This window comes from Ylistrum balloti, unplaced genomic scaffold (genome assembly GCF_031769215.1).
Source record: "Ylistrum balloti isolate Yb309-2 unplaced genomic scaffold, AGI_CSIRO_Ybal_v1 Utg370916, whole genome shotgun sequence".
NCBI lineage: Eukaryota > Metazoa > Mollusca > Bivalvia > Pectinida > Pectinidae > Ylistrum > Ylistrum balloti.
This window is the reverse complement of record NW_026782519.1, coordinates 72,207-99,602: the sequence shown is the minus strand read 5'-3', so window position 1 is coordinate 99,602 and position 27,396 is coordinate 72,207. Positions and strand designations below refer to the sequence as shown.

Genomic DNA, 27,396 nt, shown 5'->3' with positions numbered 1-27,396 from the left:
GACCTGTGTTATTTGGTCAGTTTATGTTGAAAAGGTAGCACTTCAAACAAGGCAAATGAATTTTACAAAATGGACAAAATCACTGAAAGAACAGTGATTCAATATTAGCATAAGGAAGGTCTAACATCCAAGGATATCCATACTAATATGGTAACAACACTAGGGAATGATGCCCCTTCATATACTATAGTGAAAAAGTGAGGGGCAGAATTTAAGCGTGACAGGCAGAGCCTTGGGGATGATGCCCGTCCTGGAAGGCCTGTCACTGTTGCAACCCCAGAAATGGTCAATAAAGTCCATGGTATTGTTATGGCTGACAGGCCAGTTTCAGGAGATACACAGCAAGTACACTTGCAATTTCATAGGAAAGAGTGCATTCTTACAGAAGATCTTGCAATGAGAAAGCGCTCAGCCCGTTGGGTACCAAGAATTCTGAACCTTTCAGAGGCAGATCCAAATAACTTTCCGTTTTGTGATTTGTGACTATGGATGAAACATGAGTCCATCATTTCAGGCCAGAGCCCATACAACAGTCTAAACAATGGAAGCACCCTGGTTTACACCCACCAAAGAAGGCAAAGACTTTTCAATCGGCTGGAAAGGTTATGGCCTTGGTCCTCGGGAGTGCTAATGGTATTCTGTTGATAAATTACCTGCAGAATAGACAAACAATCAGTGGTACATATCATGCATCACTTAGGCAGTTAAGAGAAAATATTAAAGTAATTCAATGTGGAAAACTCAGTAAAGCCATGTTGCTCCTAAAGGACAATGCCCTTGTTCACAAGTCATTGCCATGGATGCCATTGTAGCTTTGAATCAATTGAGCATCCGCCTTATTTGCTCCTTCACACTTTCATCATTTTCCAAAATTGGAAAAAGCTTTCAGACATGGTTGAACTCATTACCGAACATGAAGGTACTCTTCCTGCAAAATGGTCTGAATAAAGGTTTACCTTCTCATAAAACTAACTTGTTAAAGTTTACCATCTCAAAATATTATTTTGTTAAAATTGTACTTTGCAATGAAATAATTTTGTTAAAATCTTTAGATATAGCTTTTCCTAAAATTGATTAAAATGTTTCCTCCTCTTATATAGAATTTTACCTTCTCCTAGAATATGTTTGCTAGAATTTTACCTTCTCCTAGAATATGTTTGCTAGAATTTTACCTTCTCCTAGAATATGTTTGCTAGAATTTTACCTTCTCCTAGAATATGTTTGCTAGAATTTTACCTTCTCCTAGAATATGTTTGCTAGAATTTTACCTTCTCCTAGAATATGTTTGCTAGAATTTTACCTTCTCCTAGAATATGTTTGCTAGAATTTTACCTTCTCCTAGAATATGTTTGCTAGAATTTTACCTTCTCCTAGAATATGTTTGCTAGAATTTTACCTTCTCCTAGAATATGTTTGCTAGAATTTTACCTTCTCCTAGAATATGTTTGCTAGAATTTTACCTTCTCCTAGAATATGTTTGCTAGACTTTTACCTTCTCCTAGAATATGTTTGCTAGAATTTTACCTTCTCCTAGAATATGTTTGCTAGAATTTTACCTTCTCCTAGAATATGTTTGCTAGAATTTTACCTTCTCCTAGAATATGTTTGCTAGAATTTTACCTTCTCCTAGAATATGTTTGCTAGAATTTTACCTTCTCCTAGAATATGTTTGCTAGAATTTTACCTTCTCCTAGAATATGTTTGCTAGAATTTTACCTTCTCCTAGAATATGTTTGCTAGAATTTTACCTTTTCCTAGAATATGTTTGCTAGAATTTTACCTTCTCCTAGAATATGTTTGCTAGAATTTTACCTTCTCCTAGAATATGTTTGCTAGAATTTTACCTTCTCCTAGAATAAGTTTGCTAGAATTTTACCTTCTCCTAGAATATGTTTGCTAGAATTTTACCTTCTCCTAGAATATGTTTGCTAGAATTTTACCTTCTCCTAGAATATGTTTGCTAGAATTTTACCTTCTCCTAGAATATGTTAGCTAGAATTTTACCTTCTCCTAGAATATGTTTGCTAGAATTTTACCTTCTCCTAGAATATGTTAGCTAGAATTTTACCTTCTCCTAGAATATGTTTGCTAAAATTTTACCTTCTCCTAGAATATGTTTGTTAAAATTTTACCTTTTCTTCTGTTCAATTTTACCTTGTCATAAGATTAGTAAAAAAAATAACATTCTCATAAAATGAACTTTTAAGAATTTAACATTCTCATAGCATTAACGTGTGAAAGTTGTACATTTCCATTGAATTATTTTGTTTTTTTCTTTCACAGAGGTATATTCTACAGATGAGATCGTCGATTTCATTGAGATTCCTGGACTTAGTAGTGGCAATGCAAGTGAGTCCGATGACGGCTATGATGTTGTTGATTACCACAAACCCTCTAGGATACGCTTCAGTAAAGGCCCTATAATGGTAAGTACATTCCTCCTACACATTTGTTCCTTGTACAGTAAAAATTCTTACATGCTTGGATACCTGTAAGTTTGGGGGAGTGAGAGCTAAAGTCTAAATGGAAAAATGTTCATATCAGCATTGGTAATGGGTGCTTTGTTTTTGATCTGATGAAGTTGATGAATTTACTCATTTTACTGTGTTCAGTTACAAGTGGCTGATAAATAAATTTTTTGTCTGTTTTAAGGTGTTTCCTACTTTTTCGACTGAAGAGTACGATCGGAGAAACGAGGATGTTGATCCAGTAGCAGCGTCAGCTGAGTATGAACTCGAGAAACGTGTGGAAAAGATGGATGTTTTCCCAGTAGACCTTGTTAAAGGTTATCAATAAATCTTGTGTTTCAATTTTATATGTTAAGAATTGGTCAAGACAACTTTTTTTCTGATTTTCAAAATATGAGTTAAAATTTTGAGTTTCATAGCAAAGTGTTATTATGTATAACTTAACACGTTTTTTGCTTCATCATTTTCTTCAATCATCGCTAATATAGAGATAGTTAATCATTTGATCACAGGATTTGACAGGCAGAAAAGCTAGTGTCTGTGATAATGTAGGGGATCATATGATAGAATCTAATATCAGACAGTAGGGCTAACACTATTGTGGATGAATGGCTCCCTTGTCTTTCTAATATAACACTGTTACCGAGAAATTTAAAAAAAAATAATGTGATTTGACTTAAACTAAGTTAAGATTTGATTTACATTCTATAGAATTTTGGCCTGCAGTTTTGTTCTGCCTTTCAATATAAACTGGAATACATCAGGAGAAAACTTGACCATCATATAGGTCAAGTGTGATTTATTATTGGTACGCAACACACAGTACAACAAAACACTAGAAAAATATTTTGTGTCTCAACGATACGAAAATACTGCTGAATATCACTTTTCATATCAGCTAGATATTTTCTAATAGTTTGTGTAATACATTTCTTTATTGTATGCTCAACTTTTGTTGTTTCAGGACCCGAGGGACTTGGCCTGAGTATAATAGGAATGGGGGTTGGGGCAGACGCTGGGCTGGAAAAACTTGGTATCTTTATTAAGACTCTGACAGAAGGTGGGGCTGCCCAGAAGGATAACAGGTAAGAAATGTTCAGCACTCCGCCAGAAATTACATGGTGTCCTGTACAATTTAGCAAAAATGTCAAATTCACGCAGATCTCAAGATTACGAAGTACTGAGTCATTTAGTCTTGATATTCTAACCTCTGTATATTGTGATAGCTCGTGTAATGTGAACAGATCATTGTTCTACTGAGGCCCTTTAGGGGAACATTGTTTTGGTGAGGCCCATTAGGGAGACATTAATTATTTTGCTGAGGCCCAATAGGGAGACATTATTTTTCTTAGGGAAACATTTGACTTATAATGTTTACCTGATAGAGGATCAGTTAAATTTAGAGGAAATGAAAGTTGTTTGTGTCACTAAGATTTTACATATTATGCTTGAAACGTTAGAGGCTGTAAGCCTGCAAAGCTCCTCCACGCTGCAAAGCTGCTCGACCAAATTTTTAAACGAAAAAATCAAACTGCATGGTCATAGTTATACTGTAATATCATGTTTTCTGCTTACATATGATCGTTTCGAATAGTTATAACCTTAGTTCTATAAAGGCATTATTTTTAAACTTGTCTTGGTGAAAGTTTTTTACAAGGTTTTAACTCGCAGTGTACAGATGGACACAGGTAACTTTAATAACACATTACATGACCAGTCTAGGGTGGACTTACACATTTGGATTTTGTTTTTATCTGAAGAAAATAAAACTTTCTCTTCCCTTCCATGTGTTTTGTTTATAAACTTTTGTTGTATACATTTTTGCTAGTGGTAAGGGTTTGAGTTTTTGGTTTTGCTAAGACGTTTATATCGGAGTTGACTTTACCTTGTAGGTATGTAATGAGGAAAAACTTGAAGTAAGATCCTTGCATCATTGAATAGAAACAACTACCACAAGGAATCAGGACTTAAGTCTGTTATGTTGTTTTCCTGTAGTTTACATAAACTTTGAATATTTACACTGTGTCACCCATTGTGCATTTGTTTGATGTGATTTGTTTACACTTTATTTACACAGGATCCATGTAAATGACCAGATTATTGAGGTGGATGGTAAGAGTTTAGTTGGAGTCACTCAAGCTTATGCTGCTTCTGTCCTGCGTAACACAAGTGGCACTGTAAAGTAAGTTATCTCCCTGCAAAATGGCAAGTTAATTTATCTCCTTTTAAAGTGAAAAATTCAAGTAAATTATCTCCCACTAGAGTTGAACTTCAAGTGAGTTATCTCCCCTGAAGTTGAATTTCAAGTAATTATAAGTTATCTGTCCTTCAGTGGAATGTTAGGTTAGTTATCTCCCCTTAAAGTGGAACATCAAGTATGTTATCTCTGCATAACATGGGGATAAAATAAAAAATAAAATAAGCTGTGACACCTCATGATTGAAACAAAACACTTACCTGTATTGTACAGGTATTTTCATCCTGTTGCAAAATTTCACACATTTCAAAGAAGAGTGCTTCCTGATAACGGGATTACAAGAGTCTGCTGTCATTGGTCCTGTGTTAGGAGGTTAATTAATGACTGGACACAGATTAAAATTTAATTGCTTATTTACAAGTCTTGATATTTAATCAAAGATAATGGGAGGTCATATGATGTCCATAGCCACCATTGCAGTAATGGCATTTAGTTGAACCTAATTTATGGAATTTTGTAAATAATTTTGGAGGAAATCCAGCAATCACTTGTATGATGATTTCAGTTTTAAGCATACAAGCATGAAAAACACAGTGATCTATCTGTCAACCATGCATTCTCCGATTGATTCAGACTTGTGCTGTCGTTTCAGAATACATAATAATATTATGCTTCATTTCACTTAAAATTGATCTGTAAAATACATGTTTCTCATTGACTTCTGTATTGTTTTTTTTTCATGAAAGAAAATGTTTCATTCTCGGATAGAAATGCATCTTTTTATTTAAACTTGTGTTTTGGTATTCGTTGTGTTTGCTCAGCATATATAAGTGACAAAAATGTTACTTTTAATTGCACAGTTTTTATGTACATTTGAACCTGTGTCACCTCAATTTGAGTCCGTTAGTTTCTTTTAATTTTTGATAATTGCAAGTTTCTATTGAGAAAAATTAATTTATCCATATTGTCATCTGATAATGTTGCACATTTGTTTGTAAGAGTGTTTCCAGCAAAACTGAAAGTCCTTTCGGATGGTACACTTCTTGCCGGAACATATAAATAAAGTTTCACAAAGGAAATCATTAATGATGATGAATTATTCATTGTTAGACCCAATTTGTTGCTTGTTCTGTTTTGTTAGCTCACCTGGCCCAAAGGGCCAAGTGAGGTTATGCCATAGCGCGTCGTTTGTTGTCCGTCCATCCATCTGTCCGTCCGCCCTGTCCGTCCGTCCTTCAACTTTTCATTTAAACAACTTCTCCTGAAATACCGAAAGGCGTAGTTATCATATTTGGCTGGAAGGTTCCTTTGATGAAGCCCGACAAAGTTTGCAAAAAGAAATGACCTTGACCAATATTTCAGGTCACAGAGGTCAAATGTGCCAAAATACTGGAAGGCCTGATATTTGGCTGGAAGGTTCCTTTGATGAAGCTTAACAAAGTTTGCTAAAAAAATAACCTTGACCCATATTCAAGGTCACAGAGGTCAAATGTGTTAAAAACTTTAAGCAACTTTTTCCAAAAACCGGGAGGCCTAGAATCATTATATATGGCTGGAAGGTTCCTTTGATAGAGCTTAACAAAGTTTGCGGAAAAAAATAACCTTGATCCATATTCAAGGTCACAGAGGTCAAATGTGTTAAAAGGTTTAAACAATTTCTTCTGAAATATCGAAAAGCCTAGAATCATTATATATGGCCAGTATGTTCCTTTTATGAAGTCCAAGAAAGTAAAAGAAATGACCTTGACCCATAGTCAATGTCACAGGGGTCAAATGTGTAAAACATGGAACATAAGCACAGATATAATAATGTTGATCATATAGATCCAGGTGAGCGATACAGTCCCTCTTGGCCTCTTGTTGCAGTGAGTATTTTGATTGGTTGTTCGTCTTTGTTTCTAGATTCATGATTGGTCGAGAGAAAGACCCAAGTAAAAGTGAGGTTGCACGCCTCATTCAGCAATCACTGGAGCAAGACCGTCGACGTGAAGAGATGAGGAAACGTGAACAAGAAAGACTTCAGCATCTCCAGGATGATGTGAAGCCACGTGATGAAATAGCAGAACATCAACACCAGCGACGTCTATCAGAGAGTGAAAAGGACATCCTACTTGATGATGATAAGGTAGGAGATCTCACCGAGATTTAAGAATATGTCTTTTTTAGTTTTATGAGTACTTGTCTGTTATTCATGGGCAATTTAAAAGATGTATGTGTATTTATGAATAACAAAAATCATATTTAAGGATGTTGATGAGTCTGAGGGGATGGAAGAAGAGGAGGGAGAAGAAGAGGAGGAAGAGGAAGTAGAAGATGACAGCGATGAAAGTGAAGGGGGTTATGCAATGGAAACAGAGGAGACGGCAGCAGGGGAGGCTACTCCAATGTCACTTCCGTCAGGGCTTGACAGTACAGAAAACAGTATTAGCTCCCCTGAAGAGGGCACTAACCCCAACATAGAGGTTTTTGATTTACAGGAGAGTAGCAGTGAATCGATCTCGCCTGACATGGAGTCACAGGCCTTGTTTGTTAAACTCAAAGAGGTAAGTGGCTCTCCCATTGGATTTATGGCTGTCTGTATCATACTTGTTGTCTCTGAACCACTCTAGAGGTGAATCATAATGTAACTTATAAAACAGTTTATAAGCTCACTAATGGCCACATGCTATACACATATTTCTGTCTACTCTCTGTCTTCTTTCTTAGCAACTTCTTCTGTAGAATCAGATGCTGTTGAATAATAACATTACAGGTCACTGGAAGAGAGCCTGACAAAAGATGTGAATGGAATTGACCTTTACCCTGTTTTAAGTTCACAGGGGTCAAATTTGCTGACTAGTACTCTCAATAAGTACTAGAAAGTTTGCAAAATATACTACCTGAATTAAAAGTCCTTAAATGATTAAATATCAGAAATGACCTTGGCCTATATTCAAGGCCATAGATTTCAAATGCTGAAATGTTCTCTCATCTTTTGATTAATTAACATCACTCTGAAATATTTTTAGGTTTAATGTATAAAATAACTGTTCAAAAAGTCCCAGAATGATAAATCTTATCTTGAAGAGTTAACATACTAATTTTGAATGTGATTGAAGTAAATTCAATTTAGATCAACTTTGAAGGTGAATTTGATGTAAGATATGTTTGCAAAAATCAAGTGAGAGATGAAGGCCATTTAGGTTGCTTACTGATAAAATGTATAGCTTGTATATCAAAAGAAAAAAAATTCCTCAAGTTTTATTAAACATTGAATTTGATAAGATCTAAATTTTAATTTAAAAACAGTCTAGAGTTGCATCTATTAAATTGTGAGCAGGCTTCCTACCTCTGTATTGTATTATCAATTGTGAATGTAATAGTAATTTTCTAAGTATGAGAAAGAATTTGAAGTTAATCTTAATTGGTTCTGTTTTCAGGCTCAGTACAAGAAAGCAGTGTCCGAGGCTGAGCTTGCTAAACTCAAAGGAAAAGTAAGTTAGGCTCTGCTTTATTTCTTACAATATTAGTCTGATAGTACTAAGTAAGAAAAACTCTAAGGAAATGACAACTCTTTAGGTTTCAGGGCAAGACAAGCTAGTCTCTAACCAAACTAAACAATATTATCAAAGGGAAATAATTCATTAAAGAGAAATCTTAAAGGAAAGATAACTCTATCTTAGCTATAAGATTTTATCCAGTTCATGCTGCCTTAAGAAATCCAGGCACATTTTAAGTTTTTTTTTATTTGAAAAAAATATGTATATTTAGTAGGTTTATGAATAAATGAAAATTCTATGGTGCATAAATAAATAGAAGAATTACCAATTACAATTAAGCTTATTATTAATTGACTTATTTTCCAGCTGATTCATCTTGAAAGCATTGAGAACCAGAAGAAGGATTATGAGAAGAAATGTGAGTCTATGGCCAAGCAACTCCGTGACCAGGAGAAAAATCTGGAGAAATCTCGGAAGGAGATGAACCAGTACCAGGTAGGGAGCCATAAAAAACACAAATCAGTTTACTTTGTAATCTGGGCCTGTCAACTACAATATCCATAAAGAGACAAATAAGACCTTTCTGTGTATTGATAAACTAACATTCAACCCAATTTTAGATGCAGTCAAAGGGATTGAACTCTGACATTTTGTTGACCTTGTTGACCCTGTTGACCCTGCTGACCCAAATTTAAATAAAAGATTGAAATCTTACCTCATATTAGCTTATTAGCCCATAATTTGCATACATCATATTGACATTGGTCCTTTACCCCTGTTGTGACATCATGTGACCCTTGACCCTTGTTAAGACATCATTTCACCCTTTACATTTACTGTAAAATAAAATGACAATTGACCCCTGTCTGTTTTAGGACCTTTTGGAGGGCTCCCAAGGACAGTACATAGCCCTAGAGAAGAGGATGAAGGGAGACTTCACAGCTCTGGAGAAAAAGTACCACAAGGCTAAGAAACTGATAAAGGAGTACCAATCAAGGTCAGTGTGAAATGCCACACCTTAGTTCTTAAAGGCTTAACAAGATATTAACAAAATTGCTACTAAAACTTTAAAAAGTAGTTTGAAATATGAAAGATTCTGTGAAGTACAATAGTTAGACTAGACATTTCTACTTAAATCAAGGTCAATTAACGTCAAATTAAAGTGAGAAGTGAATAATTACAAAACCACCAGACAACTAACAATCTTCAAGTTTTTCTCGACTGATTTTACAAAACCACCAGACAACAAACCATCTTCAAGTTTTTCTTGACTGATTTTACAAAACCACCAGACAACAAACAATCTTCAAGTTTTTCTAGACTGATATAACAAAACCACCAGACAACAAACAATCTTCAAGTTTTTCTAGACTGATATAACAAAACCACCAGACAACAAACAATCTTCAAGTTTTTCTAGACTGATATAACAAAACCACCAGACAACAAACAATCTTCAAGTTTTTCTAGACTGATATAACAAAACCACCAGACAACAAACAATCTTCAAGTTTTTCTAGACTGATATAACAAAACCACCAGACAACAAACAATCTTCAAGTTTTTCTAGACTGATATAACAAAACCACCAGACAACAAACAATCTTCAAGTTTTTCTAGACTGATATAACAAAACCACCAGACAACAAACAATCTTCAAGTTTTTCTAGACTGATATAACAAAACCACCAGACAACAAACAATCTTCAAGTTTTTCTAGACTGATATAACAAAACCACCAGACAACAAACAATCTTCAAGTTTTTCTAGACTGATAGAACAAAACCACCAGACAAGTAACAATCTTCAAGTTTCTCTAGACTGATATAACAAAACCACCAGACAAGTAACAATCTTCAAGTTTTTCTAGACTGATAGAACAAAACCACCAGACAACAAACAATCTTCAAGTTTTTCTAGACTGATATAACAAAACCACCAGACAACAAACAATCTTCAAGTTTTTCTAGACTGATATAACAAAACCACCAGACAAGTAACAATCTTCAAGTTTTTCTAGACTGATATAACAAAACCACCAGACAAGTAACAATCTTCAAGTTTTTCTAGACTGATATAACAAAACCACCAGACAACAAACAATCTTCAAGTTTTTCTAGACTGATATAACAAAACCACCAGACAACAAACAATCTTCAAGTTTTTCTAGACTGATATAACAAAACCACCAGACAACAAACAATCTTCAAGTTTTTCTAGACTGATATAACAAAACCACCAGACAACAAACAATCTTCAAGTTTTTCTAGACTGATATAACAAAACCACCAGACAACAAACAATCTTCAAGTTTTTCTAGACTGATAGAACAAAACCACCAGACAAGTAACAATCTTCAAGTTTTTCTAGACTGATATAACAAAACCACCAGACAAGTAACAATCTTCAAGTTTTTCTAGACTGATAGAACAAAACCACCAGACAAGTAACAATCTTCAAGTTTCTCTAGACTGATATAACAAAACCACCAGACAAGTAACAATCTTCAAGTTTTTCTAGACTGATAGAACAAAACCACCAGACAAGTAACAATCTTCAAGTTTCTCTAGACTGATATAACAAAACCACCAGACAAGTAACAATCTTCAAGTTTTTCTAGACTGATAGAACAAAACCACCAGACAACAAACAATCTTCAAGTTTCTCTAGACTGATAGAACAAAACCACCAGACAAGTAACAATCTTCAAGTTTCTCTAGACTGATATAACAAAACCACCAGACAAGTAACAATCTTCAAGTTTTTCTAGACTGATATAACAAAACCACCAGACAAGTAACAATCTTCAAGTTTCTCTAGACTGATATAACAAAACCACCAGACAAGTAACAATCTTCAAGTTTTTCTAGACTGATATAACAAAACCACCAGACAACAAACAATCTTCAAGTTTTTCTAGACTGATATAACAAAACCACCAGACAAGTAACAATCTTCAAGTTTTTCTAGACTGATATAACAAAACCACCAGACAACAAACAATCTTCAAGTTTTTCTAGACTGATATAACAAAACCACCAGACAAGTAACAATCTTCAAGTTTCTCTAGACTGATATAACAAAACCACCAGACAAGTAACAATCTTCAAGTTTTTCTAGACTGATAGAACAAAACCACCAGACAAGTAACAATCTTCAAGTTTCTCTAGACTGATATAACAAAACCACCAGACAAGTAACAATCTTCAAGTTTTTCTAGACTGATATAACAAAACCACCAGACAACAAACAATCTTCAAGTTTTTCTAGACTGATATAACAAAACCACCAGACAAGTAACAATCTTCAAGTTTTTCTAGACTGATATAACAAAACCACCAGACAACAAACAATCTTCAAGTTTTTCTAGACTGATATAACAAAACCACCAGACAACAAACAATCTTCAAGCTTCTCTAGACTGATATAACAAAACCACCAGACAACAAACAATCTTCAAGTTTTTCTAGACTGATAGAACAAAACCACCAGACAAGTAACAATCTTCAAGTTTCTCTAGACTGATATAACAAAACCACCAGACAAGTAACAATCTTCAAGTTTTTCTAGACTGATATAACAAAACCACCAGACAACAAACAATCTTCAAGTTTTTCTAGACTGATATAACAAAACCACCAGACAACAAACAATCTTCAAGTTTTTCTAGACTGATATAACAAAACCACCAGACAACAAACAATCTTCAAGTTTTTCTAGACTGATATAACAAAACCACCAGACAACAAACAATCTTCAAGTTTTTCTAGACTGATATAACAAAACCACCAGACAACAAACAATCTTCAAGTTTTTCTAGACTGATATAACAAAACCACCAGACAACAAACAATCTTCAAGTTTTTCTAGACTGATATAACAAAACCACCAGACAACAAACAATCTTCAAGTTTTTCTAGACTGATATAACAAAACCACCAGACAACAAACAATCTTCAAGTTTTTCTAGACTGATATAACAAAACCACCAGACAACAAACAATCTTCAAGTTTTTCTAGACTGATATAACAAAACCACCAGACAACAAACAATCTTCAAGTTTTTCTAGACTGATATAACAAAACCACCAGACAACAAACAATCTTCAAGTTTTTCTAGACTGATATAACAAAACCACCAGACAACAAACAATCTTCAAGTTTTTCTAGACTGATATAACAAAACCACCAGACAAGTAACAATCTTCAAGTTTTGTTCGACAGATTTTACAAAAAAACAATTGAGATTGTTATGACAACCTTAAATCTGATTGTCTTGAAAGCTGCATTGTTAGTTTTTCTATAAACATCTAGGAAGAAAATCATGATGTAAGAAACAAAGATAATATCAACAGCATTGGCGTGGAATCAAAAACATGTAGGGCATAAAATTACAAAATGCTCAAGTATGCTTACAGATCTCCTTAATTTGTTTAATGGAAATAAAAAAGAAAAGCTGAGTACAGATTAAGGTGAAAAAGCAGAATGATCTGAATATCTGTGATAGTTCTAAGCTTCTTGCACAAGTTTAAATGTGTCGACATGTTTCTTTATTTCAGGGAAAAAGATTTTATTCAGGAGAGGGAATCTCTGTTACAACAACAAGCAGAAAAAGATCAGCAGTACAATGCATTGGTCAAGTCTCTTAAAGACAGAGTATGTATAATCAAGGTCCTTACAATGTTTACATCCTAAAGTATGGATATATAAACAATCCTATCTAGGTCCTTACAATGTTTACATTCTACAGTAGAGATATATAAACAATCCTATCTAGGTCCTTAAATATAAACAATCCTATCTAGGTCCTTACAATGTTTACATCCTACAGTATACATATATAAACAATCCTATCTAGGTCCTTACAATGTTTACATCCTACAGTATAGATATATAAACAATCCTATCTAGGTCCTTACAATGTTTACATTCTACAGTATAGATATATAAACAATCCTATCTAGGTCCTTACAATGTTTACATTCTACAGTATAGATATATAAACAATCCTATCTAGGTCCTTAAATATAAACAATCCTATCTAGGTCCTTACAATGTTTACATCCTACAGTATAGATATATAAACAATCCTATCTAGGTCCTTACAATGTTTACATCCTACAGTATAGATATATAAACAATCCTATCTAGGTCCTTACAATGTTTACATTCTACAGTATAGATATATAAACAATCCTATCTAGGTCCTTACAATGTTTACATCCTAAAGTATGGATATATAAACAATCCTATCTAGGTCCTTACAATGTTTACATTCTACAGTATACATATATAAACAATCCTATCTAGGTCCTTACAATGTTTACATCCTAAAGTATGGATATATAAACAATCCTTTCTAGGTCCTTACAATGTTTACATTCTACAGTATAGATATATAAACAATCCTATCTAGGTCCTTACAATGTTTACATTCTACAGTATAGATATATAAACAATCCTATCTAGGTCCTTACAATGTTTACATCCTAAAGTATGGATATATAAACAATCCTATCTAGGTCCTTACAATGTTTACATCCTAAAGTATGGATATATAAACAATCCTATCTAGGTCCTTACAATGTTTACATTCTACAGTATAGATATATAAACAATCCTATCTAGGTCCTTACAATGTTTACATCCTACAGTAGAGATATATAAACAATCCTATCTAGGTCCTTACAATGTTTACATCCTACAGTATAGATATATAAACAATCCTATCTAGGTCCTTACAATGTTTACATCCTACAGTATTTTTATAGATATATAAACAATCCTATCTAGGTCCTTACAATGTTTACATTCTACAGTATAGATATATAAACAATCCTATCTAGGTCCTTACAATGTTTACATCCTACAGTATAGATATATAAACAATCCTATCTAGGTCCTTACAATGTTTACATCCTACAGTATAGATATATAAACAATCCTATCTAGGTCCTTACAATGTTTACATTCTACAGTATAGATATATAAACAATCCTATCTAGGTCCTTACAATGTTTACATTCTACAGTATAGATATAGATATCTAAACACATTTATAATTTACTCCAGGTCCTTTGAAATAAGGAAGGAACTATTGTCAAGGTACATTCATTAACACTCAAATGTTTCTAAATTTAATTTTTGTCAAGGTAATAATTCTGTTTTGAAACATTTTGTTTATATGTTACTAAGAGACATTCTTTCTGTTGTTGAAATGATTTCATAACTTTGTGGCCTATCACAGGTGTTCCGGTTAGAAGGTGAACTTGCTGAGGCCCAGGCAGCTGCTGGTCTACCTGTTGTCATTCCCAAGGATTCAACTGCCCCACAGAAGGCTGCGGAACTTGATGTTATACTCAAAACGAAGACTTCACCGACTCATTCAGCACCATTAGGTCAGTCTCTGATATAGATGTAGATATAGGGTCTGACAAACCGTTTACTTAACAATATTTCCATTGGTATCTGTACTGTTAGATATAAAGAAGGCCCTTACATGCTGACAAAATACTTATAGTCCCCTATTATTTCTTGTAAATTACACAAAACCATTCCTATCGTAAACAAGCATGGCGGTCATTTTAGAATTTGACCTATAACCCGATGACCTATTGATCCCAGGATTCAACAGGCTATTGTAAACTTCTGCTATGGCTTCCGAAGCAACCTCAAAAGTTAGGAAGATATTATTGTGGTTTATATTAAAAGGTTTGCTTAATTAAATCAACGAGAATGTTATTTTTATTTCAATCTAAAATCATCCTGTATACCACTGCAAATGACAGTTTTAGAAGATCTGTTTCTGTCACAAATATGTGATGGACAGGTACTCTTGACAGATTTTGTATTGACATCTCGTACTGGTGTACTGGTATCCTTGGTTTAAAGCACTATTTTTTACTCTTTCTGCAGCTTATAACCAGGAAAATACGATATTTGTAATGAAAAGTATGTTTTATTTTCTAAATATTGATTATACTGTTTTTCCTTGGGTTAGAAATGAAACTTTTGACTATTACAGCCTTCACAGTATATTTAATTCTGATCTTTTGTTAACATATTTGCTTTTCTCAGAACAAACATCCAAGGTCCTGAAACACCAGATGTCGGACAGTGTTTCCTCCATCTCCTCAGGGTCAGATGGATCCCCAGTGGAGACCGTTGGCAGTCCCGGTAATTACTAAACCAGAAATTAATGGTAGAAAGTTTTATAGGGTGTTAGGATGATTAACTGTTAGTATGGTAACAAACTAAATCATGTAAGCTTTAGTCAGTACAATGTGTGAAGAGATTGTATTAAAAGAAGAAAAATAAGGCAAAACCAATAAAAATTTTAACCAATTAGTAGGACTTGTAGATGTTATCATCTTTCTTTTCCTTTTGTTGTAAATATATGAAACAAAACATTTATGCTGATGCCTTGAAATCCTGACCAAGAATATAAAAAAAATATGTAATGGTAATTGCTTTAACACTGTTTCGGTATTGGTAATAAGTCAAGTTTAGAATTGAGTCTTGCTCTTATCATATATCCTTTGTAGCATTAACTATAGCATTGAAGAAAAACATATGAAAAATATGATAATAAACAATCTGATTTTAAATAAAGTGGATATTATTAAATATCCACGTTAACATCAATACTAAGTCAGAAAGATATTTAACATATAACATTGTATTTTCGGAAGATCCTGAAGTCCTTGAAGGGGAGCTAGACCGTGACCTTGACCTCAATGGACATGCTGAACTTGACCTCACACTTACTGGTGTGATTCCTGAGACATCATTGTTAGACACAACGGCCAACAAAAACAAGGGACAGGTTGGCACCACAGGAGGAAATGCTAGTCGACGATTACCTACAAAACGTAACAAAGTAAGTAATAGGGACTAAAATCTGATGTGAGAGGAAGCATTGAGGGTAAGGCTGTGGTAATGGTGGTCAGGTTAGCAGTCGGGAGGTGGTAATGGTGGTCAGGTTAGCAGTCGGGCGGTGGTAATGGTGGTCAGGTTAGCAGTCGGGAGGTGGTAATGGTGGTCAGGTTGGCAGTCGGGAGGTGGTAATGGTGGTCAGGTTGGCAGTTGGAAGGTGGTAATGGTGGTCAGGTTAGCAGTCGGGAGGTGGTAATGGTGGTCAGGTAGGTAGTCGGGAGGTGATAATGGTGGTCAGGTTGGCAGTTGGAAGGTGGTAATGGTGGTCAGGTTACCAGTCCGGAGGTGGTAATGGTGGTCAGGTAGGTAGTCGGGAGGTGGTAATGGTGGTCAGGTTGGCAGTCGGGAGGTGGTAATGGTGGTCAGGTTAGCAGTCGGGAGGTGGTAATGGTGGTCAGGTTGGCAGTCGGAAGGTGGTAATGGTGGTCAGGTAGGTAGTTGGGAGGTGGTAATGGTGGTCAGGTTGGCAGTCGGGAGGTGGTAATGGTGGTCAGGTTGGCAGTCGGGAGGTGGTAATGGTGGTCAGGTTGGCAGTCGGGAGGTGGTAATGGTGGTCAGGTTGGCAGTCGGGAGGTGGTAATGGTGGTCAGGTTGGCAGTCGGGAGGTGGTAATGGTGGTCAGGTCGGGGGGTGGTAATGGTGGTCAGGTAGGCAGTCTGATGGTGGTAATGGTGGTCAGGTAGGCAGTCAGGAGGTGGTAATTGTTGTTTAGATAATGTGATGGTAATTATGGTTAGGTTGGACGGTGGTAGGGCACTTGCCTTTCACTTTTCACATAGGATGTGAAAAGCAATCTGGTCATCTGCCCAACCAAATGCCCTCTCCAACTACCCTAATTATGTAATGATCCAATATAGAACCCCAATGTTAACTATATATAAAGATCCTATGGGGAACCCCAATGTTAACTATATATAAAGATCCTATGGGGATCCCCAATGTTAACTATATATAAAGATCCTATGGGGATCCCCAATGTTAACTATATATAAAGATCCTATGGGGATCCCCAATGTTAACTATATATAAAGATCCTATGGGGATCCCCAATGTTAACTATATAAAAAGATCCTATGGGGATCCCCAATGTTAACTATATATAAAGATCCTATGGGGATCCCCAATGTTAACTATATATAAAGATCCTATGGGGATCCCCAATGTTAACTATATATAAAGATCCTATGGGGATCCCCAATGTTAACTATATATAAAGATCATATGGGGATCCCCAATGTTAACTATATATAAAGATCCTATGGGGATCCCCAATGTTTACCTTATGGAATAATTCCATGGGGAGCCCTAATGTTTACCTAATATAATGATCCTTATGTAATGATCCTATGGAAATCCCCAATGTTAACCTTATGGAATAATCCCACTGGGATCCCCAATGTTTACCTTATTTAATGATCCCATGGGGAGCCCCAATGTTTACCAATGTAATGATGTATGAATAATTGGGAGAATGTATTCTGAATTATTTTCTTCAGTCACAAGAAAGTTTAAATGAAGCAGCAGATGGTGAAGTGAAACCAGAAAATGAGAGTCGACTAGAAGCTTGGATGAAACATGACAGGTAGAGAAAATTGTAGTTCTGAAATGATACAGTAAAATAAGCATCGTTCTCAGAACAATGTGACAGTACAAATAATGTTTAAAGTTTAAGTTCTTACAACAAGTAAGAAAAAACCTTTTAATTCGTATGAAAAGTCACATAACGTTTATTTCTATATGGTTTTATTTATGAAATTCACACTTACAACATCTGAAATAAAATTTTCTGAAAAATTATTTTAAGTTTTCACTTTACATCAGACATTGAATTTTTTGTATGAAAACATTGTTAAATGATGGGTTTAACTTTACTTCATTACATGTGAGGAATTTCTTGTTTTTTGCAGTGATGGAACTGTGAAAAAAAGTGCTGCAAAGAAGAAAAAACCACAGGAAGTTCTCCTTCCCCCGTCAGTACCTCCGCCCCCGCCCCCCAGCCTTACATCAGAAGTTGTCAATGACCCCGATACCCACTCACAACATTCCCAGTCTAAGTGAGTAAAGGGAGATAATCAGATTTGTAATTTGAATAATTCTAATAAAGTAAGGGGGATCATTTGAGTAGCATTGTTTATAAAAATGTTTGTTGTGATAACAAGGATTTAGTCAATGGATAGATATTTGATTGTTGTCAGTAAAATAAAGGGAGCTAATCTTATTGTAAGTTTGATCTAGAGGAATCTGAAAACTGAAGAATAGCCTTAAGTCTTTCAGCACACAAGGAATAATATGAATGGGAAAAGCAGTTAGTGAGAGTAGATAGCGGAAGAAAGGGGAGGTAATAGAGTTGAAGTATTGTCGACTCCCAACAATCGTTGATATTCTACCTGTATTAGATGTGTATCTGGTAATCAGGTTTGTCAGGAAAATAAATCTTTCTATTTTCAGCCAATCAGAGGAAAGTTCCTCAACCGTTTCACAAACGTCATACGATCCATCCAATCCACATTTCAAAAACTTGGAATCAGAAATACCTGAAACCATTTCTATAGAAACCTCTGGGTCAGCAAGCTCTGCTGGAGGAACCAGTTCAAGTTCAGGGACCAAGTCATCTAGCAAAGGTCAGCCAACCAAATACTGTGTTACTAAATTTTGATTTAATTCAGCCAATGATTACAACTGTTTCAAATTTTATAAACATATGAGTAAGGTTACATGTTGTATTCTACCAATGAAAACATCTTGAAATGAATGAATATCTTAATCCTTATATTTTATCAACTTGTTTCTTCATCTTTAACTTGATAATTGTTAAATATTGAACCATGTCCATAGTTGCATGAGTAAATAGAAAATAACATTTAAAATTAAAACTGAAAATGAGTCTTACTAATGGATGATGTTCATTTGATTTGCATGAATAATTATTAGTATTTAAGAGCTTTTGAGTATAACTTCCATCTTTATATCATTAAGCTATGGATTTCCTGATGGAAATTTCATTCAACTGATTTATAAACAATTGGAGCTTCTTCAAAAGCAGTAGCAATTGAATTAAAAAATAATTATGTAAGCTGATTATGTAATTAAGATCTTTTTTTCCTCAAAAGCTCTTGATAAAGTCAGTGTTTAACATCTAAAACAGCTTGTCTCTAATAGTCTTGTGGAGAAGCATGCCTCAGCAGTGTGCCTCTCTATTGGGGATGGTTTTAGTGTACTGCCTGTTACTGTGTGTAGATTTTCTACCGAATATTTTGAAGTGAAATTATTTTGGAAAATGATGCAGATGATTAGAATGGAAGTCTAGTAATTGATAATCTTGAGAATCCCATTATACAAGTTGTTGTTAGCAATCAGAAATTTGGTAGAGGATACATCTAGATATTTAAAGTGGGGAGATGTAAGTTTCTTTTTTGACTGAATTTGGTGATGTGATGAACAAGAAACATGGAAAAGAAACAAATTTCAATCATGTCTTGATTTGGATCCAGGAATAGGACTTCCAAAATTTTTATCATTTGGAAAATCAGGGAGTAGAGATATTTCCGGTGGAGGAGTGGTATTGTTATCTAAAACATCCTTGGACGGAACAAAGTCCTCCAGTAAAAATTCCGGAGGCGTCACTCTTCTGTCCAAACAGTCGTTAGGAGATGACGTCTCCGTCGGAAGTCGAGATGGTGATGGAATCATCCTCGTATCAAAGCGCCCCCTGGATTCGGCGTATTCAACTGATTCAATATCTATGGATGGTAAGTTAAGTTACAATAAATGGAGCCAGGTCTTAATGAAAATGTTTATAGAGTCTGTTGAAGAAATTTGAACGACACTTCAAAATAATGAGGTTGGATTTGAAAGCAAAACAAGGAAAAATTAGAGCAGTAATATCAGGAATATTATAGTGAAATTTACTGAAACTTTAGTTTGGGGTTTGAGCTTTATTTTGTTTTTATGGCATATTTAAATCAACATCTCTTGGTTACTGATACGTCTTTTACTATAAAAGGTAAAATTATTCTAGAAGTCTCAACTTTATTTCAAATTCTATTCCATCCATACTGCTGATATCAGTTCTGAAATCTGTGATCTGTATATTTGTTCTGTTTCACTGGTATTTAGTGAACAGGAAGAAGACTGATAGAAAAGGTATTCAAACTTCTCTAATATTTAGCTTGTAGGTTCCCCACAGTTGTATCCTGCCTGTATTCAAAGAATAAACACAGCTGCATATCTAGTCATGAATTACACCATTCACTGCGTTCAGAACTTCTTTCTTAAAGTGTCTCTTTCTTAAAGTGTCTCTTTCTTAAAGTGTCTCTTTCTCAATATTTTTACTTTTCTGATTCATTTTTGTTTTTTTGTTTTTTTGTTTTTTTTTTGTTTTTAGGTTAGCCACCTAAAGTTTTTTATGAAGCAGTTATTGTAGGAAACAGAAGATTTCAATTTATATCTTTTGCAAATAGGAAGATATTATAAGAGGGAGAAAGTGAAATGTGGACATTTGATAAAGTGATGTACTGTAGGAACAGGTTCATGTTAAATCATCATGCAAAGTTTTTGTAATGTTTTTTTTTTAAATTTCAAGAGATTTTCAGTGCAAGATAAGATTTCATTTCTTTATTTTAATAAAAAAAAAAACACAAATTATGAAATTGTTAAAGTTGTACACCTCGTTCACCATATAAACAAACATACAATATTTACACTTTGTAGACCTAGCTAGATTGATTTACAAACATTAGCTCAACCATGATTGACCCACAACGGGTTTGCTTTTTTATTAGCTGAATTGTGTGAAAAATTATGTATATTTTAAAATGGCCTAGAGGTGGAACCAAATTTTCAGCCCCTCCACAAGTTTTAAACATCACTACCTGTGCACACCATATTATGAAGATCTCCACCAGAGATATATTACTCTCAAGCTTATCCCCACACCACCACGACATACTTTTAGGAACCATTGCAGAGACTTATTGAATTCATCCCATCTTATGTAGCAAAGAGCATTTTTTTTTTATACATTTCAGTATCTTTTTGTTATATATATGTGTGTGTAATATTGTTGTTGTGGATCATTGAAATGTTTTCCAGTTTCCTTTTAAGATCATTACGACTTGGATCAGGCTTCAGTTTCTTGTTATCAAAATCATCTTTGTGATCTGTGTGCTCTATTTACCCAGTATTATTTTGAATTTAGTAGAGAAAATTTTGTTTGTCCAACCTGACCAAAGGAAAGATATTTATATCCTAACAATATTTGAAAAAGTCATAAACACTTGTTTAAAGGTACAGACCATCCAGGAGTTGGACATCTGACCAGAATTGTCCCTTTAAGCACTAGTATTAAGCATTAGTTTCAAACTTCAAAATTGAAAATATTTCATACTTGACTAGAATAATTTATGGATTTCAAGATTATACCTATCATGACATATTTCAGTCTAATGATAACTCCTATATTGCTTGTGCACAAGTTATCCCCCTTGTCTTATACCCTTGATTACCAGTTCATTAGTAACACACAAGTTATTCCCCATTGTTTATTCCGTTGAGCATTAGTAACATTGTGTACTTTAGTAACACACAAGTTATTCCCATTGGTTTATTCTGTTGAGCATTAGTAACATTGTGTACATTAGAACCACAGAAGTTATTCCCCTTGGTTTATTTTGTTGAACACTAGTAACATTGTGTACTTTAGTAACACACAAGTTATTCCCCTGGTCTTATACCCTTGATTACCAGTTCATTAGTAACACACAAGTTATTCCCCTTGGTTTATTCCGCTGAGCATCAGTAACATTGTCTACATTAGTAACACATAAGTTATTCCCCTTGGTTTACTCTGTTGAACATTAGAACCACGTAAGTTATGCCCCTTGGTTTATTCTGTTGAACGTCAGTAACATTGTGTACATAAGTAACACATAAGTTATTCCCCATGGTTTATTCCGTTGAGCATAAGTAACATTGTTTACATTAGTAACACATAAGTTATTCCCCTTGGTTTATTCTGTTGATCACCAGTTTCTTGGTAATACAAAATGCATAGAATAAAAGACTTTCTGTTCCTGTACATTTATTTCAACACCAGCAACCATAAATCAAAGAATAATGTAATTATAGTGATTTTTTCTATTTCAGGAACAGTATTATCATAGTATGCAAATAGAACTACATATGTAAACACTAGTGTTTATAATTCTTTAAAGCATTATGTGATTTAGAATAGGTTTGAAAACTTTGATCATTGTGCCTAATCTTTAGTCAGTAATATCCCCACTCTGTATATCTTGCATGTAGAGAGTATCTATTATAAGTATATTCTCAATATATGATTAAAGCAAGTACATCTTGTTCTACCCTTTGTCTGTAAAGTAGACTAGCCAAGTATGTATATGTTGTATCTAATCCTATTAACATTAAGCCTGTCCTACTCCTATAATAGGGGGTGCCCTGCTATTTATTTTTGATAAGGTTACGTATGTTGTATGTAATGATGAAAATTGTTCTTGGATCATAACAAAACAACATTGTTATGTACAACAGAAGTTTGCATAGAAATGGATTTTTGCATGATGTGCTCAAGGTTGAGAGATCCTTCTTTTTTTTGTTTGCTTATTGCGTGAAAGTTTGGCTGATTTTTATTTCAGCAGAATTGCCATAATTGAATTTTGTTTTGTAGAGGATGATTTTCACTGATGTTGAAATATGAAATGTTTTGATAATTTTAGTAAACTTGTGGGACTTTAATTCATAATTTCTGGTAAACTTGTAAAATATTTATTCATAATTTCTGGTAAACTTGTAAAATATTAATTCATTTTTTCTGGTAAACTTGTAAAATATTAATTTATATTTTCTGGTAAACTTGTAAAATTTGAATTTATAATTTCTGGTAAACTTGTAAAATATTCATTCACAATTTCTGGTAAACTCATGAAATTTTGATTGTTGATTTCTGTTAAACTCACCCAAATTTAATGGAAAATTTTTATCATCAGAACATCAGACCTGTTAAAAACATCTATTTAATCAGTCAAGGCCTTCAAAACACATGCTGTTGATAGTTTGCTATATCAGATCTTTTTTGTAGAATTGACCATGATTTTGGATAGTGTTAGTTATTGAAATATTAATGTGTTTTATTGAAAACAGAAATATTTTCTCTAATCAGAGTAACGTTACACCTGTCTTTCAACTAGATTGTTTATTTTGTTGATTTTATAGGTGCTAGCACTGTGAGTGACACTTCGTCATCTTTCATGGTACAAGATTATGAAGATGAGGATTGGAAACAAAAATCATCTCACACCTTCAATATTTCTGGCACCCCAAGTACAGAGGTATATGTATTTAGTAATTAATTCTATACAGGATTTCACACCTTCAATATTTCTGGCACCCCAAGTACAGAGGTATATGTATTTAGTAATTAATTCTATACAGGATTTCACACCTTCAATATTTCTGGCACCCCAAGTACAGAGGTATATGTATTTAGTAATTAATTCTATACAGGATTTCACACCTTCAATATTTCTGGCACCCCAAGTACAGAGGTATATGTATTTAGTAATTAATTCTATACAGGATTTCACACCTTCAATATTTCTGGCACCCCAAGTACAGAGGTATATGTATTTAGTAATTAATTCTATACAGGATTTCACACCTTCAATATTTCTGGCACCCCAAGTACAGAGGTATATGTATTTAGTAATTAATTCTATACAGGATTTCACACCTTCAATATTTCTGGCACCCCAAGTACAGAGGTATATGTATTTAGTAATTAATTCTATACAGGATTTCACACCTTCAATATTTCTGGCACCCCAAGTACAGAGGTATATGAATTTAGTAATTAATTCTATACAGGATTTCACACCTTCAATATTTCTGGCACCCCAAGTACAGAGGTATATGTATTTAGTAATTAATTCTATACAGGATTTCACACCTTCAATCTTTCTGGCACCCCAAGTACAGAGGTATATGTATTTAGTAATTAATTCTATACAGGATTTCACACCTTCAATATTTCTGGCACCCCAAGTACAGAGGTATATGAATTTAGTAATTAATTCTATACAGGATTTCACACCTTCAATATTTCTGGCACCCCAAGTACAGAGGTATATGTATTTAGTAATTAATTCTATACAGGATTTCACACCTTCAATCTTTCTGGCACCCCAAGTACAGAGGTATATGAATTTAGTAATTAATTCTATACAGGATTTCACACCTTCAATATTTCTGGCACCCCAAGTACAGAGGTATATGAATTTAGTAATTAATTCTATACAGGATTTCACACCTTCAATATTTCTGGCACCCCAAGTACAGAGGTATATGTATTTAGTAATTAATTCTATACAGGATTTCACACCTTCAATCTTTCTGGCACCCCAAGTACAGAGGTATATGAATTTAGTAATTAATTCTATACAGGATTTCACACCTTCAATATTTCTGGCACCCCAAGTACAGAGGTATATGAATTTAGTAATTAATTCTATACAGGATTTCACACTTTCAAAGTATGCTACCTAAAGTACAGAGGTATATGTATTTAGTAATTAATTCTATACAGGATTTCACACTTTCAAAGTATGCTACCTAAAGTACAGAGGTATATGAATTTAGTAATTAATTCTATACAGGATTTCACACTTTCAAAGTATGCTACCTAAAGTACAGAGGTATATGAATTTAGTAATTAATTCTATACAGGATTTCACACTTTCAAAGTATGCTACCTAAAGTACAGAGGTATATGAATTTAGTAATTAATTCTATACAGGATTTCACACTTTCAAAGTATGCTACCTAAAGTACAGAGGTGTTTGAATTTTGTTTTGCTGACAAGAAATATATTCTTGGCCAGATGTTTATTGATATGTTGAAATTACAGAAGAAATATGATACGAAATTTGAGGTAATATTAATATTTGTATTCTTTGCTAATTGTGCTTATTTGTTGCTGTTGCTGGTTGCTACCTTATTGAACAACATAGGGGAGTCTGTTCCATTTCCATCAGAGTTGTTGAGGTAAAGCATGCTTACCTAAGGGCACAAACACAGCAGATTGTATTGTTTCTCAGTTTCCCAAGAAACACGTACTATGAATGGTAGGGGGCATCCAGCCACGCATCTCGAATCTTAACCTGAGTTTACAAAGACTACAGACCAGGCCATGGAAGTCCCTTCTCTCTTCCAATAAGACTATCCTATCCATAGCTATGAACCCTGCCTCAAAATGATCTTGTTTCATAGTCAAACTCAGCACACCAACTTGTCCTTTACTGATAATAACAAGGTTTTTATTCCTTGTAGTCCTAGTTTCTCACTCTTTATCAGTATTTCCTCAGCGACAGCTTGACTTTCATGTACTTAATAAACAAACTTCTTGACAGGAAACACCAACTGGCCCAGGAAGTCGAAGGAACGTGAACCAGTTCCAATCTGGTGTTATTGCTGAATGGACCAATGAGAATGTCTGTCATTGGCTTATGGCCTTAGAAATGGACAAGTATATCCCAATGTTCAAAGATAGAAACGTCTCGGGCACGCAGTTACTGCAGTTTGATGGTGCAAAACTCAAGGTTTGTTATGTTAATTTTTAATGTGAAATGAAAAAACAGAACAAGAACACAGAAATATTTGTACAAAATATTTTTCAGTTGCTTGAAGATGCTTTCCAAATTGATAACTTTTTAATAGTACTTCTTTCATGTTATCATAGGCCCTTGGTGTGACTTCAAGCAAAGATAGAGACTTGCTGAAGAAAAAAATAAAGGAAATAAAGCTGGCTTTGGACAAGGAAAAGAAGCTGCAGGAAAAAGAGAGGAAAGCAAAGGAAAAAGAGCAAAAGAAAATGCAAAAGAAAAAGTGATAAGAATAATTATCTCCCTTTGATTGGATTTACCTCATGTATGGAGTTGTCTTTCCCTACAATACAATTTAGTATGGACCAATGCCTTGCTCGGACAGGAAAATAATGCTACTGACATAGCCTCAGTGCTGAGGTCAGTTTCAACTGCCCATTAACAATGACCGGGCAAAATATAAACTACTTGAATGACCAGTCAAATTTTGTACTAGTGGCCAGTTGAAGTAAGGACTTTGACCGGTCAAAATATTGATTAAACAGAGTGACTGGTCAAAGTACAGACTATGTAAAAAGTGACTGGTTAAACTAATTAGTGACCGCTCACACTATGGACTAATTAGAGTGACCAGTTAAAATATTAACTAGTGTGGCTGGTCCAAATATAGGCTAATCAGAGAGACTGATCAGATGATTGGTAGACTAGTTCACCTTATGAAACGTGCTGGATCAGTCACAGGGTCACAAAGATTGTCCTGTTCTAGGTTACTGTGATATTGGTGACAAAGTCACTTCTCATCATTTTCTTTCTTTTTTGTAAAAAATATTAATTTTAAATTGGTTCATAAGAGTGAGACTTGTGCGGAAGTGAGTGACCATTTTAATTCTGTATTTTTTTGCGGCTGTCTTATTCTCCCATCTTTATGTGAACAAGATATAGCATGGTCTTGTTGATTTTAGGTTGGTGAAACCAGTCTAAATGGTACACTACAGATAATAAATTCTGGCATGGTCTTGTTGATTTTAGGTTGGTGAAACCTGTCTAAACAGTACAATAAATGGCATAAATATTTGGTTGAAATAGACTGGATTTTACATCAAAGTGTTCCATTTCCTCTTAACAGGTCATTCTCCCTTTTGTCTTATGAATTTTTCTACTAAAAAAGATAAACATCATCAGAATTTACAAAGGATGACATTTAATTCAATAAAAGGGAATAGACAGATTTATATACATCATGGACACTAGTGTCATGAGATTCCACCTTTGTCAAATGGATCATTCATTCTTATATTTAATTTTTTCTCACATATCTAGACAAAAATTGTAAACCTATTGAGTGATTAAGTAATCATTCCCTTAGCAATTTTTTTAAATTTTTATAACCAAAAAAAAGTCTGTTTCTTAAATTCATATTACATGTATTCATATTTTCTTAGTAATTGATATTATATCAATTTTTTCGCTAAAAAATCCATTATTTGTTAAACAATATTTTGTATTGTTAAACTAGATGAGTAAAGTTAAACTAAACTTGATTCATTCTTGAATTTTAAAAAAAATCAGTAGGATTTTAGGCATTGCAAAGAGAATTTTGGTCAAAAGATTAGAAAAAAAGTGATGGATTTCAAAGGATGGATGGTTATTTGTTTTTTTCTTGTTTTTATTTTGTGTCAGTCAGAATTCATGTTCTCAGATTG

At 34.1% G+C, this 27,396-nt stretch overlaps 1 protein-coding gene across 1 annotated transcript in view; it reads left to right on the top strand.

The window, feature by feature from the left end:
• LOC132559459 (protein piccolo-like) overlaps window positions 1–27,114 on the top strand; it is a 55,274-nt gene extending 28,160 nt beyond the window's left edge. The window contains exons 3-23 of the mRNA XM_060224078.1: window positions 2,284–2,426; window positions 2,653–2,785; window positions 3,433–3,553; window positions 4,546–4,650; window positions 6,568–6,790; window positions 6,912–7,208; window positions 8,085–8,138; window positions 8,511–8,639; window positions 9,020–9,141; window positions 12,704–12,800; window positions 14,392–14,542; window positions 15,222–15,320; window positions 15,836–16,023; window positions 17,576–17,661; window positions 17,987–18,127; window positions 18,528–18,700; window positions 19,571–19,828; window positions 20,196–20,222; window positions 23,310–23,425; window positions 25,502–25,690; window positions 25,831–27,114. Coding sequence (XP_060080061.1) covers window positions 2,284–2,426; window positions 2,653–2,785; window positions 3,433–3,553; window positions 4,546–4,650; window positions 6,568–6,790; window positions 6,912–7,208; window positions 8,085–8,138; window positions 8,511–8,639; window positions 9,020–9,141; window positions 12,704–12,800; window positions 14,392–14,542; window positions 15,222–15,320; window positions 15,836–16,023; window positions 17,576–17,661; window positions 17,987–18,127; window positions 18,528–18,700; window positions 19,571–19,828; window positions 20,196–20,222; window positions 23,310–23,425; window positions 25,502–25,690; window positions 25,831–25,980 — 3,002 coding nt within the window. The 3' untranslated portion in view covers window positions 25,981–27,114. The remainder of the gene's footprint in view (window positions 1–2,283; window positions 2,427–2,652; window positions 2,786–3,432; window positions 3,554–4,545; window positions 4,651–6,567; window positions 6,791–6,911; window positions 7,209–8,084; window positions 8,139–8,510; window positions 8,640–9,019; window positions 9,142–12,703; window positions 12,801–14,391; window positions 14,543–15,221; window positions 15,321–15,835; window positions 16,024–17,575; window positions 17,662–17,986; window positions 18,128–18,527; window positions 18,701–19,570; window positions 19,829–20,195; window positions 20,223–23,309; window positions 23,426–25,501; window positions 25,691–25,830) is intronic.
• Window positions 27,115–27,396: the final 282 nt, after the last annotated feature.